Raw genomic sequence first — 21,131 nt, 5'->3', positions numbered from 1 at the left:
AGATCACGCACGACGCTTAGTGAATACGCACTCATGGGAACAGGTCTTTCTTCAGTAATTTTTTTTTTTTTCATTTTACCTTGCATAGCAGCATCGCAAGCCCATTTGTATTGTTGGTAACTTTTCGATATCTTTGTCCAGATATTGTCCTTGGATAAAATTTTGCTGTGTCTGCACTTCATATCGACAGTGTAGTCAAGACACTTTTGATAATCTTTGATGCCTCTGTATAGGGTAGTTAATAACAGAACATTGAACTCGGCTATAACGCAAAGCTCAGAACAATGCACAGACTAATAAGATTTGAAACCACTCACTTGCATGCAATGTGTAGTTTTCCGTAGTGATGCTTGTCGGCTATGTTTGGAAGTACTTTGTACGTAAGGAAACCATTGCAATGACTAAGGTTCTTGATGAGCTCGGTTTCTCGGCAGAAGATGCCTAAAAATAAAATTGTGCTGTAAGTACGCTTTTTAATATTGACACGTATACACTGTTTTTTTACCGGTTACCGCTTTTCACCGGCTAATAGCTGTTACAAAGCTATCGCTAGGGGCAAGATGCGCCGATTGACGATAGTGATCGCCGCTGTCGTTCTGCTCCGAGTGTTACTTGTTTTGCTGGAGCACAAGTTTGCCCAACAAAGAGTTAGATTCATGACTCACAGTTTGTCACTGATTGGTTCTTCACCGTCACTACACCGCAACAATATCATTATGGAATGATAAGGAAACACGATGAGTACTAACCGGTTTCACATGTCCAGTTGTACTTGCTGAAGACTTCATTGGTATAATACCTGACTACCATATCCTCAAGGGAAGTAGCGTTGTGCTTGCAGGTCTGCAGCACGGTGTTGATGCACAGCTGGTAATCCCGCACACCGCTGCACGTATTTATTTGAAGATTAGTGCTCACAAGCAAAGTTTACTGCAACATGTGCAACAAGAATGTTCGTTTATTGAGTTCTACAATAAGAAGCAGTATTAACTTAACCGTCACAACATGTGATAATGAAAAGTTATGTAAGTGGAAGTGTGAGAACACCAAGCTCTTTGAAGCTGTTCTCAACAACTACATTCCTGCTTTCCCAGCTAAATGTCACCAAAAATTACAAGAAAATAAAATACAGCCTAGGGCTCTGCGTGAATTGCACCATCTGTTTACGAATATTATGCTAGTCACTAGCATTTTTGCGCAACTAATCATTTAATTTATTTGTCCCCTTTTAATTACTCGTTTTCCTTACCTAAGCGGATGTTCGCAGATAACGTCACGTTTTGTTAAGGCCCGAACATACGCGCCCAAAGTAGAAGGTACAATAAGGTGGAGACGATTTTTGTTGTAGATGCTGCGCAATAATATCGTCAGATCACTTTTTTGTGTCGAACCAGAAAAGACAGAGAGCAGCAATTTGGCTTTATTTCCTTCTTGCGAATGCGGTAGTAATTCAGTGATACACGAAACGACAGAGAAAAAACTCATAAGTGTCCCGCAGCTTGAAAACCGGCACCTTTTCCTGGATGCATCAGCAGCTTCAAGCGAACATGCGCAGGTTTTGCGAAAGGCGTCTGCGAATGCTCATTGTAGTATTAGGCGTCGCTGTGTACGAAACACTTTTATAAGGTCGTCGGGAAAAAGGGCCAACAAGAACCTGCGTAGCATTTAACGCTGCGATTGGCCGCATCGCGACGTTGTCGACACTTTCACATTTACACCTTGGACGATTAGATCAATTAAAATTTAGCAAACCAATTATAATTCACTAGCTGAGCACAATACACGATTATGATAAATGTCATGAAAAGGGGAATTGTCATCCACCTGAGTGTAGTACGAAGCTGCAACGGAAACCCGTACGGTTTTCTCGGAAAGGAAGCTTCACAGTTGAAGAAAAATTGTCCAGGAACAAGAGCAGAACCCGCGACCAACGCGCTTTCTAGGCAGTTACTCTACCATCTGAGCTGATGAGAAGGCTGGCAAATTGTAGCGTGAGGCCGTATTTATCGACAACTCGAACTAAATGGAGACTGAATATGGCAAATCAGTTCTGTGGAAGCCCATAAGGTAGGAGTAAGGTTCCCTTTCATTTTTTGTTACATGAACTTTCATCCACCTTGAGAGCTTCCGCAGAACCGATTCGCAATGTTAAATCGTGCATCAAGAGCTTGATAGAAGCGGTTCCGTTACAGGCATAGGTAACTAACTGTACAAGGTAGATATTGAAGTTTCAATTAAAAGAGAAAATAATAAGGAGACATAGGCAATATGCTAGAGTGATAGCATACCTGATTAGCTCAAGCAGGCTAGGCGACTATTTGTCACCATCCGTTTCAAAGGGAATGCCAACAAATTATGATGATGACGATGATGATGATGATGATGATTTATTGGCATACACTTTGAAACAGGGCGGTGAGAAATACTCACCTAACCTGCTTGATTTAATCAGGTACGCTATACATATCCTTCATTCTAACATTTTTGTATACATCTCCTTAATTTTTCCCTCAAAACTTCTCTCTCTACATTGTACTGCTACCAATGCCTGCAACAGATCCGGTCGTATAAATCTCTTCCTCGCTTTTTTTTCCACAAATACTCTAAACCTCTCTTGCTTATCTCGACTACTGCCCGGTTGATGCTTCCGTCCACTTTAAATCCAAGCGCTTCTGGAAGGTGTACGTTACCGACGGGTCTCACTGGGTGAATTCCTTCGCATTCCATAAGATGTGATGAGTGGTCTACGGATTTTTGCTGCAGCATACGCATGCCTTAGGTTATTGCGAATATTTGTCCGGTATGCTTTTGTCCTTAGACAACCAGCTCGAGCTTCAAATAGCAAGGCACTGCCCTTTGTGTTCAGATGGCCATGAATCTTCCTCCACCTTCTTCCGTCGAACTGTTTTTCCACACTGAGTGTCCCTTTGCTTCGAGTTGTCGATCAATTTGACCTCTCACTGCAATCTGTAAGTTCAGACGGTAGAGCGACCGCCCCGGAAAGGAGTTGGTTCCTTATTTAATCCCCGGACCAGAACAAATTTTTCTTGATCGGCGAAGCTTTCTTGCTGCTTCGGGCTACAGTCGGGTTAATGACAATTTTCTCTTTCCTGAACCTTCCTTCACCTTGCAGACTTCCGCAGAACTGATTTGTCATATTCGCGACTAGGATAAATAGCATCCGCATGAATATAGAGTTGGTGTCATACGTCATAACACTTTTCGTCATTAATTCTCGGCCACATTTTGTTGGGATAACTGCTATACTTAACAGGTCGTAAGATATATTTACGCCTAAACACTCTGAAGTGCGTCACAATTCCAGCCGTGGTTAACTAGGTCAAGAAAGGTTCATTCACTCGTTTACTGTGGGGCCGTCAACTCTGAATATTTGGAAACAAATTTAAAGTTAACAACTGTAAGACAATCTGCTAGTTGTACTTTTCCTGACAGCTGTGCTTTTTCCTGCACAACGGGGCAATCCACTCAGAATGACGCGCTGTTAAACGTCTACTCACTTGCAAGCGGTCCGAATTCTAGATTCGATGTCTGTGTGTTGTACGTTAGGGATCACGTTATAGGCGACGAATGGGTAGCAGTTCTTGAGGTGCTGTATTATATTCATGTCGTTGCAAGCAATTTCTTCTGCAAAAATGAAGCACAATTTCATTGTTGAGCAGATTACTAGGTGAAGAAGATCATGCGCAAAAATAAAAAGAAGTGCAAGAGAACCTTACGATTTGTACAGTGCCTTACCCTCTATGTCGCTTGTGTCGGGCACATCACAGACCCATTTGTATTGATCGTAGAGCTCATGCATGTAGCGACGAATTTCAGGCGTTTCAAGAACGGCACTGTTGTATTGGCAAGAACTAAGCACACGAGATAACACACAACGTTGAAAGCCCAGGAGGGAGCTATAAGTAAGAATGAATATCCAGTTAGTGCAGGCGCAGCCGTGAGGCTGTACTATCTCTTTAAAGTAATGGGGATACCCATAACGCTGAGTGCGCATAGAATGTACTCACTTGCAAGCTTTTCGCAGCTGCAGAGGGTTCATTTTGTCTTTGCTCATTGGAATTACAGATATCGTAATGAAGCCAACACACTCAGTAAGGTTCCCGAGGAGAAACTCCTTGCGGCACATATCTGTAAAATAAAGCACAGTGAAGAATCAAAAGTACTTGTACATCGAGCGGGGAAAAAAATCTGTCGAACGGCTCTGCTCGCGTTAAGAGCGTTAAAAATAAATACGGCCTTGGAGAGATTACTCCAACACTTTTTTCCTTTTTTTTTTTTGAAAATGACCACTCGCCATTGTAGCTGTTGTTGCGACAGGTCCAGTTGTAAGCGCCGTAATGCCTGACAGCATATTTCCATACGTCGTCATCACTCATCACGTCCTCGCTGCTGTTGCAAGTTGATTTTACGACGGTTTGAACACACGCTTGGTAACTTCTTACAGCCCTAAAAAAACATGCTTTGTATTAGGTAACCAGGCGTAGACTACTTCAACAAAACCGTTACAAAAGCAAGACAGAATACGTACATGCAGGATTCGTCCAGTTCAGAAAAGTCACTGATAAACTTCGCTCTTGGAATGACTTTGAATCTTATAAAACTGTAGCACTCCGCAAGTTTGGGAACCAGGTCTTTTTTGATGCATTTATCTAATAAAATGAAAAATGGTGTTGCGTAGGAAAACCTTGTTAGAATATTGATACTGCGTTTGGTCCAAAAGCTGCAAATTATTTTATGGGCATTTTCGGCCGGTCTTCGCGTGCAATGAAGCGGCCATTCGAAAATGTGTAACGTGCAAGAAAAATCAAGGACTACCCTGTTTTTTTAGTGCAGCAAGCATCACGTTAAGTAATTGACAGGCTACTAGACTACGGTACCACGGGAAGCTCACAGACACTGTGCGGCTGTTAAATGCATCTAAGTGCGGGAGCTTGGTAGAGTTGGTAGTTCATTGTGATGCCCGAATGGCTTCAGAAAATAAGGGAGGGGCAGTAAAACTCTGCACGTAACCCCCTCCCCCTACCCCTTTGGTCATATTTTAAAGCATTCCTGCGTTGTAGATACCATCGCATGGCTTATTGCGTAAACGACTTCATCCCGATATACCAAAAAATGTTTTCGTCTTACCTGGTTCGGTCGGTGCATCGCAAATTTCACTGACATATTTGCTGATTGTCTGCGTGTAATACTGAACTCTCTTCGATTCAAGGACTTTTTGCATACCAGAGCAAGGAAGATCCGTGTGATATTTCACGCACTCGTGGAAAAGGTTCAACTTTCTGCAATTTCAACGAACATTGAAGCGTTCACACGTGACACAGAAAAATATTTTGGGCATGAGTCGGCACTTCTGTGCGTGTGTTTTAAGCAGAATGTCGAACCGAATCCTTTTCGTTCCCGTTTTCGTTTCGGTTCACACAAAACGGTTAGGTATGCGAAAAATAAAGGTTCAAACCGGTTCGAACCGGTTGAAGCTTGTTTGCACGACCAAAAAATAATTATAGCAATACCGCACAATTTCTTTTGCGTGCCTAAACTCGACGCTGCAGCTATAGGCTGCACTGAAAGATTACGCCTGTTTGTTCGTCAGGCCACACGTAGTCACAAAATAATTATGTAAATCCAACACCAACGTTGTAATCTATGTGAAACGAAGCTTTTTGAGATAGAGACAGAGAGAGAGAGAGAGAGGGGGGGGGGGCATATATTCCGAAAACGCAGACTTCTCCAGCCTGCTACTCTGCTCAGGGGGAAAGGAAGAGTAAGGAGTGATGAGGAGGAGTAGAAAAATAGGGGAGTGTGCAGTGGTGATGAAAACAGACAATAGGATGCGATGATATACACGTTCGTGTCCGAAGGGCTAGTTCTGAGAGAGCCCCGCTGGCTCGCTTCATTGATATGTCCGGTCAATGGCCCAGTAACACGCCTTCACCGAACGGCCCGTTGTTAGTTGGCGCGAACGAACAGAATAACGCCTCCTGTTCAGAGTCATGCTGGGGACAAGCAACAGATATATGTGTTCCACTATCTGAGGTACTTTGCAGTCATCACAGTCGAGCGAGTCCGCGGGTCGGATGCGATGCAAATATTGTCGCGTTAACACAAACCTAGTCTGCATGACGCAATACGCTGAAAACCGTACCAACGATGCTGCTACTTTTAAAATAAGGTAGCATAGTTGAGCCACAAGTGCAGACAATGCATCGATGAATGGCTCCAGAAAAGGTGGCGAACCTGAACAGAAAACCGCTATTTTTTCCTATCGGTTTCGCTCAGGAGTGAAAAAAAAATTTCATCGTTCCGGTGCAGTTCCGCTTCGAGCAAAAAGAACGGCTTTTTCCGGTTTTCGGTGCAGTTGAATTTGATACCCTGTTTTTTTTTAGTGCAGCAAGCATCACGTTAAGTTAATGACAGGCTACTAGACTACGGTACCACGGGAAGCTCACAGACACTGTGCGGTAAGTGAGCGTATTAAATGTATCACTTAGCATTGTAATAACTAACTGTGTAATACATTCATTCCCTTTAAGAAGAAACAAACCATCGCTAGCCCTACACAAACCAAAGAAAAGCGTCTTGCCGTTTCTTGCTGCCGAGCAGGCGTAAAATGTTTCACAGCACTGAACAAGGGCCTTTTCCAGGGGAACAAACTTATCAGCAAACAAAACGTAACCGCCATCGACATTAACTTTCACCACCTTTGCAAGAAGTGCATTGTTGTAGTGCAACAGTGCTCCTCGCAGAGCACCGCAAAAAACAATGGGAATCCAGGTCACTGTTGGCATCTTATGGTTCTAACAAAAAAAAAATTACCCTTGATTCCCTTCTCGTTCACTGCATAGAGAGGGTCTCGACTGGCAGCTTTGGTGCCTTCAGGTAGCATACAGAAATTTATTGGCCAATCACCTGCTTTTAAGTACCCATTTGAGTACGGTGAAGCGTGAAAGACGGCACAAAGTGAGGCGAGGCGGACAGGACAAGCGCTACTGTCAACTGTGATAGTAGCGCTTTCAGTAACTGTACAGTACCAGAGTTGACAGTACCGCTTGTCCCGTCCGCCTCGCCTCACTTTGTCCCGTCTTTCGCGCTTCACCGTACTCAAATACGCATCACTAACTGACCCAAAATTTCACTCTTCTGAATTTTAGGTAGACGTACTACGTGGCGCCTATGTTTAAATGGATGTTCCACATCCGCCGCCGTGGCCTTAAGGTGGTGCTGGCTAACAGTCCCAGGATCAGATCTTGCACAGATACATAAAATACCCGAGCCGAGAATTTGGATGTCAGAACAGCCGTCACCGTAGCTCAATTGATGAAGTATCGCACGCGTAATGCGGATGATGCAGGTTCGGCATCCACCGGCACTCTCTTCTACTTTCATTTCTCTTTACCTTATCTCTACATTTCAATTAAGTGGTTAGGACATGAAAATAATTACAGCTAACGTTCACACTGCGCACACTTAAGGTTTCCCAATTTTGTAAATGATGGTGCCCCGACTACATTCAAAAATGCGCGCACAGTTTCCTAGCCGCAGGAAGGCATGCACGTTCGACATTTACAAGTGCATTTCCGCTCAAGTGCATGGAATCGTCCGCTGTACCGCTTTGTCTTCTCTGCGTGTGTTACACCCTTTCATAAACGGTTGACGCTATGCCAAACTCGCGAGCCTGCTTTGTCTCCCGTGTTTCGTTCGGCAGCCGCTTAGTGATAACACCGATTTCGCGGCAAACATACCTACCCAGCAAGGCCTTACCTTAAGAGGAAGCTTTAGCTCGGGGGCTCCTATCCAAATACATGGAAACGGTAAAATCGCCTTTCTCTGCAACTACTGCACCGAATTGAAGTTTGTTACATTTAAAAGAAAAAGTTAAAATTTATTGGCTGTAGCAAGATCTTCTATTTAGGCCGTCGATTTTGTAAATAACATTGTTGCAAATTGCACATCTACTAAGTTTACAACTCTAACTTGGCAATGAAAGACAATAATCATAATTCTGTAAACTGCAAATAATAATGCATCTAAAGTGTACAAACTTTGTGTATTATGCACCGCTTTGAAATATACCACTATCATGCAAGTAGGACTTTTGCAAAGCTCTCATAAACATTCTAACAAATTCACTTAAGCTGTGAATTCATATATCAAATTTGTTCCCTTTAGATGCTGTAACAGGTGCAGTTTACAGCACTTCAAATATTTATTTTTCGTGCAGAGTTACAAATTTGTAAAATTCGTGCTTCTATATTTTTTCTTACATATTTTCGGCAACATTTTTTTTAAATATGTCCATAAATCAAAGTTCTGCTTCCTACGGACTCTAGTATTTAACTTTCTCTCTCAAATGCAACACATTTTATTCAGATTGGTTTGAGGGCTCTCCCACACAAGCATTTATGGGTTCTGCATGTATCGGAGTTAGCCTTGAGCTAAAGCTTCTTCTTAGCAAAATTAAAACCCGGATTTCCCGCCTAAACTACTAAAACTAATAGAACTTAGTCACAAGTTACACGTGGGAATTATTTTCGATTACAATTTTTTTCCTTCTTATGACCAGTCGCAGTTAGGCTCTTTTAAGCTTTAAAAACAATTTACCGTAACATTCACACAGCGCCAGTTGTGTTTATGCTGCGGAGTAGTTCGGCCTGGCTGCAACAGTGCGTCAACGGCGGAGCCAAGACACGAACGGCAGTGTCTTCGTGGGCGCCGTAATCCCCATGTAACATAAGTAGGCCAAATACTGATGCCTGTGGTGAGCATCGTATATGTTACCAAGAATATTCATGCTGAAAGCGACCAGCAAGCGGGATGTTGGGTGGAAAAGCAAAAGCGACGCTGTACTCACTGGCACTCTTCGGTAGTTTTTTTCAGCTTCTTTGAGTTTAAGATATTGTCGATGAAACCCAAACAGGTGGTCAGATTCATCTGAATCTCATCAACATTGCATAGGGCGTCGGACAAATGTGAATTGCCTGAAGGAGAAATGAAAGATTAAAAGCTCGGCGGTGACCTGGAGAACTAAAGCAACACCACTTAAGCATACCCGGCAAGCAAGTCCAGTTGACTTTTTGATATAATTGGTCCTTATAGGTCTCAATCTGGGCAGCGTCAGTCGGACTTAGCCTAGACTTCGGGCATATTTTTTCCGTCGCTGCGTTGACGCACTCCTTGTAGTTAACAAAGCCCCTGAAACCGCGGAACAGTCATAATTTGAGGCCAAGAATGTTTGCAAAAATTAAATCGCTTGATAGAAGTGAACAACAAAAATATGCTCACTTGCAAGCCGCTGGTCTCGTCGTTTCCTCACCGTACTCGATTATGTTAGGCAGGATGTAATCTCTCATGTACCCGGAGCATTCTGAGATTACCTGGATAATACCTTCTTTATTGCAAGTGGGCTCTGCACATGCAACAAGACAAAGAGCGGGTGAGTGTTATGAAAAACTAGTGCCAGTTACGCGTGTATTCTGAGAAATACCGCTTCCATAGGGCACGAACCTTCCTTTGCAAATGCCTCACACACGAAGCGATGATCACTTGAAAGGTAATTTCCGTTTGACATTTCGTCGAGCGGTTTGGCTGAATGACATACCTCTTGAGTAAGATACCACTGACAAAAGTTGAAATCTCCCAGTCCGCTGCGCATGAAGATAAGAAGCGAACGACTTTTCTTGAAGTCATTTTCTTTCAAGAATATTTCCGGTCAACTTCAGCAATGCCTTAATTTGCTACTCCTATACGCGAAAGTTTATTTTCACATGAATCACAGTGAAGCCCTCGTGAATACACTTGCCTGCAAGCCTCAGTCATACGCAGAAGACTTCCGTTAGCGTTAACAAGAACCTGCGTTAGTAGGAACCCTTGACAACTGTGGAGAGCCTCTTCAAGCTTGGCTTCGTCACACTTTTTCCCTGCAATAAAAGTATACCCATTGAAACGTCCGTCACGTCCGGGCCGAAAGCAGCCCCAACTGCGATACGCGAGAGATCACCGTGTGAAGTGTCTGGCTGGCAGGTCCAATAGTACTTAAAGTACAGGTCTCGCATGTAGTGTTTCACCTCGGCCGTCTCGGGCATGTACTGGCGATCCTGGCATATTTCTGAAACTATTCCCTGCACACATCTCTGATAGTCCATCACAGCGCTAGAATGTAAAAGAAAAAGATGTTGCATTTACCAAACGAAAAGAAAACAAATTTGGCAGAGACCCTTAATACTGCTTACGTGTGGGAATGCGAAAGCATTATAGTCCCTTTGGTGAAATGTTTTTTTCGCGCGTTTCTTGTCCGCGCAAGCTCTCGCCTGCGTTCTAACTGCGCCTCGGTGGGGCTAAATCAAAGCGCGTTCGCTTGCCCGCGAGGAGTTCATGACTGAAGGACCACTCAGCGGCGTTGAATTGGACATGAATGCATTTTATTTTATGCACTCGTTTTATACACTCATGACGTGGCACCACCTCCTCCCCATTGGCTGCGTCACGTGGCCAATGACGCCCGCACTAGGCCACACCTTTAGTCAACCAGAACCGTGGAACCGCCATGGCGTCGGGGAAGCGTGTTCGTGTCGCACCCCGGAGGCCCGGGCTCGATTCCCACCCAGTGCGAAATTTACCAAGTTTTCTTGTCAAAGCCATTGATTTACCTTGTTTACAGAAACTCCCTCAGAAATTTGGCGTCAATCAGAGCATTCTTGACGTGTTTTAACTCTTTTCCGTCGCCTGCCATTTTATTGCGATGGCAATTATATCGACAGTCTAAGCGTATTTCTGCCGTCGTCGTCTCCATGAGGTTCCGTATAAAGTCCAAGGGCGATAAAATCGTCGCCGTATGCTGTATGTGCGAGTGAAAGCGCGCGAGGGACGCGCGCTTTCACGGAGAGCAAACGCGACCGTCGTCAGAAAGGAAGTGGGGGGGGTGGAAGGGAGGAAGGGAGGGGGGCGACGTTGTGCTGCGGCACCAAAGGCGCAAGGGGAAGTGGTGACTCAGTCTGGCACGCGAAAGGAGGAAAGCGGGAAGGCAGCGCGGGAGGGAGAGGGTGTGGCTTCTACTCCGCCTACAACTGCATACTTGTACTTTGCGCGGCGGCGGGCGGTCGCCCGCACCGTATCTTGAAAGCGATCTGCAGACGCCTCACAGCTTTGTATGCGCTGTGCTTTCGCCGCTCAGTTTCCGTTGAAGCGATAGACCGCACGAACCTTCGCTCGCTGCTGCTGCTGCGCTTGCTCACGCCAGCGTTTTGACAGCGGTTGTCCGCGGTCGTTGAGTGGGATCTATTTATGTTTGCTTGTGCGCGCTGACAACATGCTTGTTAATTCAGTTAGTAAGCGAATGTGTCCAAATTTACACAGCCGATAGAACTACTATCCTTACTCCGTATAGCTCTCTACTAATTTGCTATCGCAATTGATGCTTCGCCTTTCTGGCGAAACTGCGACATTTTTTTGGTACCATCGCTCGGTGGCAACGACAACGACGCCGGATTTTCGCGTAATGGGGCATATAATGCTTTTGCATTAAAATATATTGCTGGGCTGGGTATCTCACCTGCAGGCCAATTTTAGAGAGCGACGGTCAGTCTTACTGGCAGCGTTTACTGCTGCTTTGTGCGTTATGAACCCTGAGCACATGGGTAGCCGTTTATGCAGCGCCTCAGTATTGCAGAACTGGTCTGGAAAAAGAAATCAGTTATCTCAAGTTTTTCGTAGGCTGCAGTGACGAGCTTTAAGCGTCGACAGTATCGCTTACTTTTCGCAGTCACGTCACATGTCCAACTGTATTTCTGGTATAGGTCTCTTGTGTAGTATAGGATGCTCGACGAGTACATCACCTTCGACCCCTGACACTGTCTTGGAACAGTCATCTTAATGCACCTCTGAAAGCCTTTCAGGCCACTGGAAGCAAAAATTAAATTGCACCGCTCAATTTCCGCAAACACACGGATGCGTTTCAAACACACAAAGATCGTCTTACTTGCACGCCAAGTGAAGTCTGCTCTGATCCGATGTTTTCTTGAGATGCGGAAGAACGTTGACAGTGATGTAGCCAGTGCACTGTGAAAGGTTCTTCACCAACGCCGCTTCCTCGCAAAAGGGAACTTTGTACGATAGCACGCAATGATAGAAATTAATTTACAGTCACACCAAGTAGCCGCGCCCAATAGGCCCTATAAGAAAATGAAACCTATTTACCTGAGCGACATAGGTGTTCGTACTTTGAGTACAGATGACTCGTATAATATTTGATGTCATCGAGCTTCAGTATTAGAGCTTGTCGAGAGCATGATGTATTAAGAATGTCTGTCACACACCGCTGGTACTCTTGGACGTATCTAAAGAGAAATATGGCATGGGTGAGTTAAATTGACTATAGTATGCATAACCAGCGAAACCACAGCAGCTTCGTAGAAAAAAAAAGTGACAAATGTCAAACGCTGCTAATTGCTGTTTGCAAACTGGGCGATGGCGAGTTGTCGGTGTCTCAGATCTGCTAAAATTGTCCATTGTGTTGAAATATCGACCTTCCAGTAATACTATGTTGTAGAATAGGCAAAACACTAGTTTATCATGAGGTTTCCGAAAATGAATCATGTACTCATTAAAATACGTCGTTGAAAATTACTTATGAGCAAAGGTTCACGTTCACTTAGTACTATACAGGGCATCCCACGTAACTTTAGCCAGACTTTTAATATATGCAAATGCCACGTATAGCTGGACATAACAAGGTAATGTTGTTTGCCGTCGCTTGGAGATACTCAAGATTATTTTTGCATTCCGCCTAATTACCTAATTAGTCTTAATTATTCAACTTCTCAAATATTTTAATTAAATGAAAAGTGTGAATGAAAAAATTGTAGAACAACATCAAAAACTACCGATACAGCTTTCCGTTGCTCAATACGTGCTACATAAAAGTTTTTTTTTTTTTTCGGAGCGTGAAAGAAGCCCGCGAATACACGCAAAATTGCCGCGCGACTGGCCGCTTGAGGCGCACTTTGATGTAGCACGTATTGAGCAACGTAAATCTGCATCGGGAGTATTTCGTGTTGCTCTACAATTTTCTCATTAACACTTTTCATCTAATGATAATACTTTAGAAGTTGATTAATTAATTAAGACTAATTATGTAGTTAGGCGGAAAGCAAAAAAATAATCTCTTTATCTCTAAGTGACGGCATACCTCGGTTCTGTCCAGCTACGTGGCATTTGCATATTTTTAAGTTTGGCTAAAGTTACGTGGGACACCCTGTATATTGCAGGAATTAAAACATACAACGTGTATACTCTTTTTTGTTAGTGAAAAGAGGGCTAAGAGTGAAAACTTCTGTGGACACAGGACAGATTGACCAAAACTGGCCTCGTCTTCACGTACCTGCATGTGTCCTGATTGTACACATCGTAGTCTGTAGAATACTTCACAACATGAACTGACAAGAATCCAACGCACTGTTTCAGCTTCGAGATTATTCCTTGTTTTGTGCAACTCTTTTCTACGAAGAGAGAAAGTCACAGGTAGAAAGAAACACTCAAACCAGTGGAATTCAATTTGAAGTTCTAGGAGGAATTTAAACGCGTAGTACTGCCAACGACGAAATCAAAACGCTTAGGTAATCATGCGATAGATACATGACAGCGACAGCGGACTGCTACTGCTTGGTGCAAGCGAGCTTATTCGAGGGGTTGCAGCCGAACCGAGTTGTTGCTCCTCATTGCATAAACAGCAACGGATCCGAATAATCTATTTGCCTAATAGTGCCGGACGTTTTACCTCTCGCTGCACCAGGCATTCAGAAAGGTACAACACCCCCCTCCCCCCGGCCTTCTTACACGTTCTTCATATGTACTAATGTCACAGTTTGCGGAACGTGGACGATAAACATAACAGTTATTCGACATGCAGGCGCAGGGCACACCGATCAATTCTAAGTGTAAGAAGTTATCCTGGCTGGCCCAGTGCTCCGAGAACTTCTACGTTCTCGCGGTGGTCAGTAACACTTTTTTTGACAGCGTTGAAAAAAAAAAAAAAAAACTAGGCACACACATTTCTACCACATTTCTGCCAGGTATCCTCAATAACGCGCCTTCGATAAGGCGTTTGGAGATTTTTTTTCGCGACTTCTGTGTTCCAGAAACTTTGACAACGCTGCTCTTTAATGACGTCAGCTACTAGTCGTTTCGGAGCACTCCGGCATCATTACAGCGGTCGTTTAACGCAGCATCCAATAATTATTTGCAAGAATGGACTGATTCCAGTACCACTTCTAGTACCACGAAGTCAGATTGTCGTTGTTGTAGACCGCCTATTATTGCAACGCAACTTGAACGTTATTCTAAACGACAATCGAGCGTTGCCGGAGCATTATGAAATGGCCAGTCGAAGATGGTACAAGTAGAACAGCCTCCGCCGAGATATCCGCAAAAAGTGAGCTGACGCTTAAGCGGCGTAGTATATACCACCCGATATGTGGCTCAAAGGATATGAATAGTCGCTCTCTCTTAACCTTTTGCACGTGTATGAGTCAAAGTTCATACTTCATTACTTACCCACTGCCTCTTTTCTTTGACAGACCCATGAGTGGTTGTCATATTTTTCAGCTATAGCTTTTCGAGCTTCGATCGTCACTTGATTGTTGCGCAAGCTGCCGCACACCTTGTTCAGCTTCATGTTTGCGCAGAACACGTAGTCTTGAAGAGCTCTATAAGAAAATACAGGCGCAGTAACTTATGTTTGTTGGTAGTCTAACATATTTTAACCGTTGCGTTTTGAAGGCATTATGCTACTAAAACGTTAGGTGCATTTAGCACTTCGACAGTTCCTACGCCGCTTTTTAAATCAATTATATCGGTCCCTTAACAATCAATACAATTCTACCTACAAGAAAACATATGGTGTATGAAACGTGCTTGGAGCCAACTGTCAAGCCTAACAGCCTGCTGTCGACATTCTTAAGAAAAATATAAATAAATAAACGGTAGACTTCAGCCACCCTGTAGAATCACGATCCGATTCCGAGAGAAGCCTTAACATCATGGTAATTTCACACAGCCCACATAATTAAGCTTCCATATTATATTGCACGAAGTGAAGTTTAGCTCGGGGACAACTCTGATTTTCATATTCATATACATCTCAAAGGCAGAAATATTCTCAGACAATCGCGGAACCAGTATGAATAACATTTCTTGTATTTGATTGAGAAAAATTGGAAGCGTCCTGCTCGCAAATTAGTGTTATATTTATATATAATAATTTTCGTCCGCTATATATGTCTCAACAAATGCCATAATTTGTATTGCTGCGTTACAGAATTCTAAACTTTACGCTAGAATATTTTTTATTTTCCAATTTTCAGCAACTTTTGTTTGTTCAAAAGAAATTCATGGCTTAAATTAGTAAAAAAATTGCTGCCTACAATCGGGTATAAATATTTTAACTTTTCCTTTTAAATACAACCAACCTACAACCGAAAATAAGTTGCCAGTAGCTCCTTTTTTCTTTTATTGTACAAGGTTTAACTAAAACCAAGCATGTAAATGAAATAATGCTAGCAACAACAGTAGATCAATTCCGCAGAAGCGGAGTCTCCAGGAGAACACGGGAGCAAGATTATGAGGAAGTCGAAGAGAGCCACAATATGGCCAATGCAATGATACAAAGCTCATGGGCCTTATTTCATGAACAATACGCCCATAAATGGAAACAATCCTTCACACACACCTGCAGGACTCTTCAAGTTGGGCAGCGTGAGAATATTGCGAGAGCTGTGGTGACGGGAACGCAACAATGAGCCCTTCGCACTCCCTGAGCTTTTTGTTCACGTAGTTGCGAAAGCACCTCGGATCTGCAGAAACAGTAGGTAAGAAATGTTCAAAGTTGTCCTGTAGTAGTAAAGAAAGACACAGGTCATGCACCCCCTTTAGTCACGGCGTACACATTTGTGTACGCGACCTATTTTTGCCATTTTTGTGCAGTGGTGGCAAGAAATACACCACGAACATTAAACTTAGGGTAAATTGAGCATCCTGCTTACCTAAAGCACCTCGGTTTTACTTCTGAGTGAAATATATTACTGCAAACACTGAACAAACACTTAAGACACTACTGTGTTTGACGGAACGTTTGACGCGGCACGTTTTGGTAGCAATTTGCGAAATAATTTTTTCCCCTTTTAGTAAGGCTTGTAACCAAATTGTGCATATAATTCCAGCGGGTGATTCAATTCTTTTTATGAGGAAACAAAGCATGACTGACTGTACATTAAATATATATTTAGTTATTCTATATTATAATGACTCACTATAAAATTCCCAAAGAGTGGTTACACCACATTGACTTGCGTTTAATAGAATCTGCAGCAACTTGGCATGACATTGTGTCCAATTCGCACATTTACCGAAGGTCGATTTTAATTCGTGACTGAAGCACATACGTAGGACAGTGCGTCGTTTCATCATTAGAATAGTGCCTTTGTAACAAACGTTTTCGTCTTCTCTATACAGGGGAAGGGAGTGGAAGGCTTTACCTGCATTCTAGCCTTGCATATATGAGATGCGTAACAGAATTGGTGACTACAATTCAAAACAAATGGTGATTAGCCCAGATACAGCGTTCGAGTGCTTACCAGCCTTGGATGAGACAGACTCTTGTAAGGAAGCCCCCAGTTGCAGATAGTCCCGCGTGAACTTTACTACGTCTATGCTATCCTCCGGTACATAAGCTGTGCTTCCGCAGACATCACGTATTACCATGGAGACACAAACTTCGTAGTCACGTTGGTACCTGCAAGCGTGGCATTGCAAGGTATGACAAACTGTAGCCAAAGGGAGGAAGATAATGCCGCACTCATATCCCGAACAAAAAGCAAGTTGCTTAACTCAATGGCTGGAATGCCCTGTTAAAGATTATTCGATTTCGTCCTCGCGATTATGGTCACAAATGTTTGCTTCAAGAGGGTGTCAAAGTCTTTCTTTATTGGTGCACAGAACGCGGTAAGATTAAGTACGAAGTACTCACCTTGTGTAGGTCTCCAGATCTTTTTCATCTATGTAGGGCGTGGTTGTTTTAAGTAGACGACCCACGACAAAGCCAGAGCACTCGGGTAAGCGCTCAATCAAGTGAGCCTTGCTACACTCTGGTGCTGCAGGAAATAAGAAATAATGTTGAGTAAAACACGAGTATATGTGACGTCAAGAAGCAGTCGAGACTGCATGGACGAGTGGACGAAGTCACACACAAGAGTGCGATCTCGTTCGTATGCGTCACATAAGTCGCGCACAGCGTCGTAACGTCCGAAGAGTGCGGCAAATTTCGTTCCAGATCACACTATTCTGAAGAGCCCCTTAAACAAACAGCGCACGGGAACTTAAAAAAATCGCATTTATCGGGAAACGACTATTAACACGCACGCATCGGTTTGCGACGTTCAGAAATTGGTAATAGCCATTTGTCGACACCTCTCGAGGGCTTGTTCAGTTTTCTGATTGTATAATACAGATTTCATTAAACAAAAATGATACCACTGTACCTGCGAATCGTAACCAATGCAGTGCGAATTGACACATACCAAGTTCATTTGATTATTACACGATTTGCGCCTATTTGTACGGCGATATAGAGTTTCTAGTTGGCAGAGCCACCACAGTAAACTAAATTATGGGGTTTTACGTGCCAAAACCACTATCTGATTATGAGGCACGCCGTAGTGGGCGACTCTGGATTAATTTGGACCACCTTTAACGCGCACCTAAATCTAAGTACACGGGTGTCTTCTGCATTTCGCCCCCATCGAAATGAGGCCGCCGTGGCCGGGATTCGATCCCGCGACCTTGTGCTTAGCAGCCCAACACCATAACCACTGAGCAACCACGGCGGGTCATGTACTAGCATTACAGTTTCTGCATCGGCTACCCAGCTACTACGTATAGTATTTCACTGGTAACGGTACGTGAAATAGAGGTCATAAGAAACGAAGTTAATATGTTTCATTGCGAGAATTAAACATCGAAAAATGTGGCTTAATGGCGTTGTAGTTCAGTGGCTACGACGTTCTGCGGTTGAGCACGAGGTCCCGGGTTCAATTTCTAGTTCCGACGACCGCATTTTGATGGGGACAATTGCACAAACGCTCATGCAACGAGCATTAGGTGAGCGTTAAATAAACCATTAAAAGCGCGAGCTTGAGCTGAACTAAACGGTTAAAACAAGCAGGAAGAGCGCTCTACGATGGCGTCTCTCATAGCCCATGTAATGTCTGAGACGGGGTACCACATCAATCAGTCAGGAAATCAATCAACGAGAACTGTTATTTGTAACCTACTTTCAATGTCGCCACGTAGCACTGTGGAAGCTACAGCCGGCGTGAGCTATTCAGGGTTGGCGATTGACAGCGGTTGTTTTCATTCGACTATAATTCATTCTAATGTATTGTGCAATTCCATCTAATCCATTCTTCCAACTATCCAAACTTGCTGGTGTTTGCCATGATAACATTGCCGGAGAGATGCTCAAAGCCAATTGAGAAAGCTAGAGTTACTCGTTTGGAATAGTACAATCAGGATGAGATCGTCGTATTATTGCAGACCACGTACGTAACACTGAAATATAACTAACGCCTCGGCTTCCCCATCCATGTATAGCATGATTGTCCGACTGGACGACCAGATTGTGACGTTGTCCATTCTTAGCGGTGAACAAACCTAGTTAATACCCGCCGTGGCAGCCCAGTGGCTGTAACGTTCCGCTGCTGAGCGCGAAGGTGTGGGTGCCATCCTAGCTGCGGCGGCCGCATTCCGATGGGGGCGGAAATCAAAACCACACGTGTAACGTGCAGTGGTGCATGTTAAATAACCCCAGGTGGTCTGAATTATCCTGGAGTCGGCCACTACGGCGTGCCTCATAATCACATCGTGGCTTTGGTACGTAAGACGCCAGAATTTAATTAAGCCTAGTAAATTCTACTCTCCACATTCACAATGCCCTACGTTCGTAATAGTTGTCGTTGGCAAGCCGCCTTCGCCATTTGTCAGCGCCTGTTTTTAATAACCACACTGCTGTACGGAACTGGTTGATAAATATCGGACCTGATTCCTTCATGCCCATTTTAGTTATCACAACGCTTCGCGATTTTTATTGACACGCGTGTATGTAGGTTTAATAGTTCCGCTAACAGTAACAGCTTATTTCAGACGTACACGTACAAAAAAAAACCTTATTGCAAGCTATCTTAACATGATGCAAAGGTGGTGGTTCCATTTATTCCAGATTTTAGCAGTTGCTTGAAGTTTACGCTAATCACAGCCAATGGAATGAAGGTTTAATGAAATGAACTGAAAATTTAAAACAAAGAGAACTCTTTAGGCCTCTCTTGTTGTTTCTTTTTATCGAAATGCGCCGTAGTATACACACACAAGAAAGTGACACTTCTTCTTTCTGGGGTTTTACGTGCCCAAACCAGTTCCGATTATGAGGCACGCCGTAGTGGAGGGCTCCGGATTAATTTTGACCACCTGGGGTTCTTTAACGTGCACTACGAGGCAAGCACACGGGCGTTTTTGAATTTCGCCTCCATCGAAATGCGACACTGACAAGCCTTGCTACGCCACACTTCATTCCTGTAGTACGCACCCACTAGCCCACTAACGTTTTCAGCGGCTCAAGTAAAAGCGCCCACAGTATTAGCTTTTAGTCGGGCATCCTGCGCCTTCTGTCACAATGCACTAGGATAAGATGGGGCTCACCTGACGGCCTAGCCTCGATGACCCTACAGATCCAGTTGTACTGGTAGTAATACTCCCGAAGATACTTCTGCGTTGCAACCAATTCGATGCCATCTGGTTCGAAGCACTCTTTCGGGGCAGTCTTGTGGACGCACTTTTGAAACCGTTTCACATTTCTAAATTAATAATAAAAGGATTTCATCGCGTTAGTGACCAGAAGAGGTATTTTTGAGGCACTAGTAACCAGCGATACCAATTGAGAATTACTCACGTGCAAGCGGTGGCCATTTTACCCAAGTCAGAAGAGTATTTCGAATAGGGTACAACAAACGTGTCCACGATGCCATCACAGGCGGATAAGTTGTTGAGAAGCTCTCTCTCTTTGCATGTTGTCACTGCATCAAAAGGAAGCACAAGTGAGGCCTCTGAAAATAAGGTCACCCGTCATCTTTTACCAACCATTTTGTCTCTGGCAAGACCGCAGTACTCGTTGTCTGACTTCAGCGCTGTACTTGGCTAACCGCTGGTCTTTCAGAGCTTCTTTTGGGTTTCCGCAGAGTGACTTCAGAACAGTGCTATAGCAGTTCAGATGGGCACGAGAAAGCCTGCATAAAAAAAAAAGTTCCCAATACGACTCTTCGTTTCTCGAAAGACGGCATTCTAACTGTTCTGATTTTTGGTGTTTAGGTTGGTGCAGAATTTTCAAACGATTGGAATGTATTACTGGTAACTTACCTTAACCGAAATACGTGTTTCGATATTTGCCCTCGCCTCAAGTATCGTGTTCGAGTAAAATAATACTAACCAACAAGAAACCGATGAGGGACCAGTTCGCCATGTGTTGTCCACATAAGCAGAAGCTTCTTCGGTTAGTTTATCACAGTCATGTAGCTTCCCTAAAACGACGTTGATGTCGCAATCGTACTCTGCAAATAAAAAACATTACGGTGCTTATGCGAAATATTTCGCAATCACGATTCCTATCATGCAACTCGATGACGTTTTTTGTGATCAAAATTTTAATGTAACTGCAGTTTACGTTGAATGAATCAGCGTAAACTGCAGTTTTGTGTAGTGAGCCCAGAAAATGCCTATTAGAAGTTTGCTGGTACTTCGTGCTCACGTCTCAGTTAAGAGCGGATCAGACGACAGCATATGTACCGTGCAGGTACAATCGAAACATTAAAAACCGCTTCAGTTTCCCAGAGCATTCTTTCTTGTCCGGTGTTTCCTGAACTCACCGAAACAAGTCCAGTTCATCCCTCGTCCTATCAGGTCTCTGAAGTAGTAAACGTCCCACTGGTGGAACATGCGCGGGTCGTCTTCACATTTCGACGATAGAATGTCTTGCATGCACGTCTTAAAAGCCCTGACGTCTCTGCGAAAACAAAAAT

General features: G+C 43.7%; 1 protein-coding gene across 1 annotated transcript in view; it reads right to left on the bottom strand.

Annotated features, from left to right (window-relative positions):
* LOC119445299 (uncharacterized) overlaps positions 1-21,131 on the bottom strand; it is a 77,058-nt gene that overhangs the window by 42,732 nt on the left and 13,195 nt on the right. The window contains exons 10-38 of the mRNA XM_037709646.2: positions 20,979-21,115; positions 20,543-20,663; positions 20,197-20,342; positions 20,009-20,132; positions 19,759-19,913; positions 17,036-17,159; positions 16,644-16,801; positions 15,740-15,863; positions 14,566-14,717; positions 13,394-13,511; positions 12,211-12,350; positions 11,993-12,116; positions 11,768-11,913; positions 11,567-11,690; positions 10,016-10,167; positions 9,818-9,935; positions 9,523-9,662; positions 9,301-9,424; positions 9,068-9,210; positions 8,870-8,996; positions 5,149-5,300; positions 4,550-4,670; positions 4,316-4,467; positions 4,029-4,149; positions 3,757-3,917; positions 3,519-3,645; positions 750-886; positions 318-441; positions 80-225 (exon numbers count right to left, since the gene is read on the bottom strand). Of these exons, the coding sequence (XP_037565574.2) occupies positions 80-225; positions 318-441; positions 750-886; positions 3,519-3,645; positions 3,757-3,917; positions 4,029-4,149; positions 4,316-4,467; positions 4,550-4,670; positions 5,149-5,300; positions 8,870-8,996; positions 9,068-9,210; positions 9,301-9,424; positions 9,523-9,662; positions 9,818-9,935; positions 10,016-10,167; positions 11,567-11,690; positions 11,768-11,913; positions 11,993-12,116; positions 12,211-12,350; positions 13,394-13,511; positions 14,566-14,717; positions 15,740-15,863; positions 16,644-16,801; positions 17,036-17,159; positions 19,759-19,913; positions 20,009-20,132; positions 20,197-20,342; positions 20,543-20,663; positions 20,979-21,115 (3,938 nt within the window). The remainder of the gene's footprint in view (positions 1-79; positions 226-317; positions 442-749; positions 887-3,518; positions 3,646-3,756; positions 3,918-4,028; positions 4,150-4,315; positions 4,468-4,549; positions 4,671-5,148; positions 5,301-8,869; positions 8,997-9,067; positions 9,211-9,300; positions 9,425-9,522; positions 9,663-9,817; positions 9,936-10,015; positions 10,168-11,566; positions 11,691-11,767; positions 11,914-11,992; positions 12,117-12,210; positions 12,351-13,393; positions 13,512-14,565; positions 14,718-15,739; positions 15,864-16,643; positions 16,802-17,035; positions 17,160-19,758; positions 19,914-20,008; positions 20,133-20,196; positions 20,343-20,542; positions 20,664-20,978; positions 21,116-21,131) is intronic.

Source organism: Dermacentor silvarum, chromosome 1 (assembly GCF_013339745.2).
Source record: "Dermacentor silvarum isolate Dsil-2018 chromosome 1, BIME_Dsil_1.4, whole genome shotgun sequence".
In the NCBI taxonomy this organism is placed as follows: Eukaryota; Metazoa; Arthropoda; class Arachnida; order Ixodida; family Ixodidae; genus Dermacentor; species Dermacentor silvarum.
This window is presented reverse-complemented; position numbering and strand designations above follow the sequence as displayed.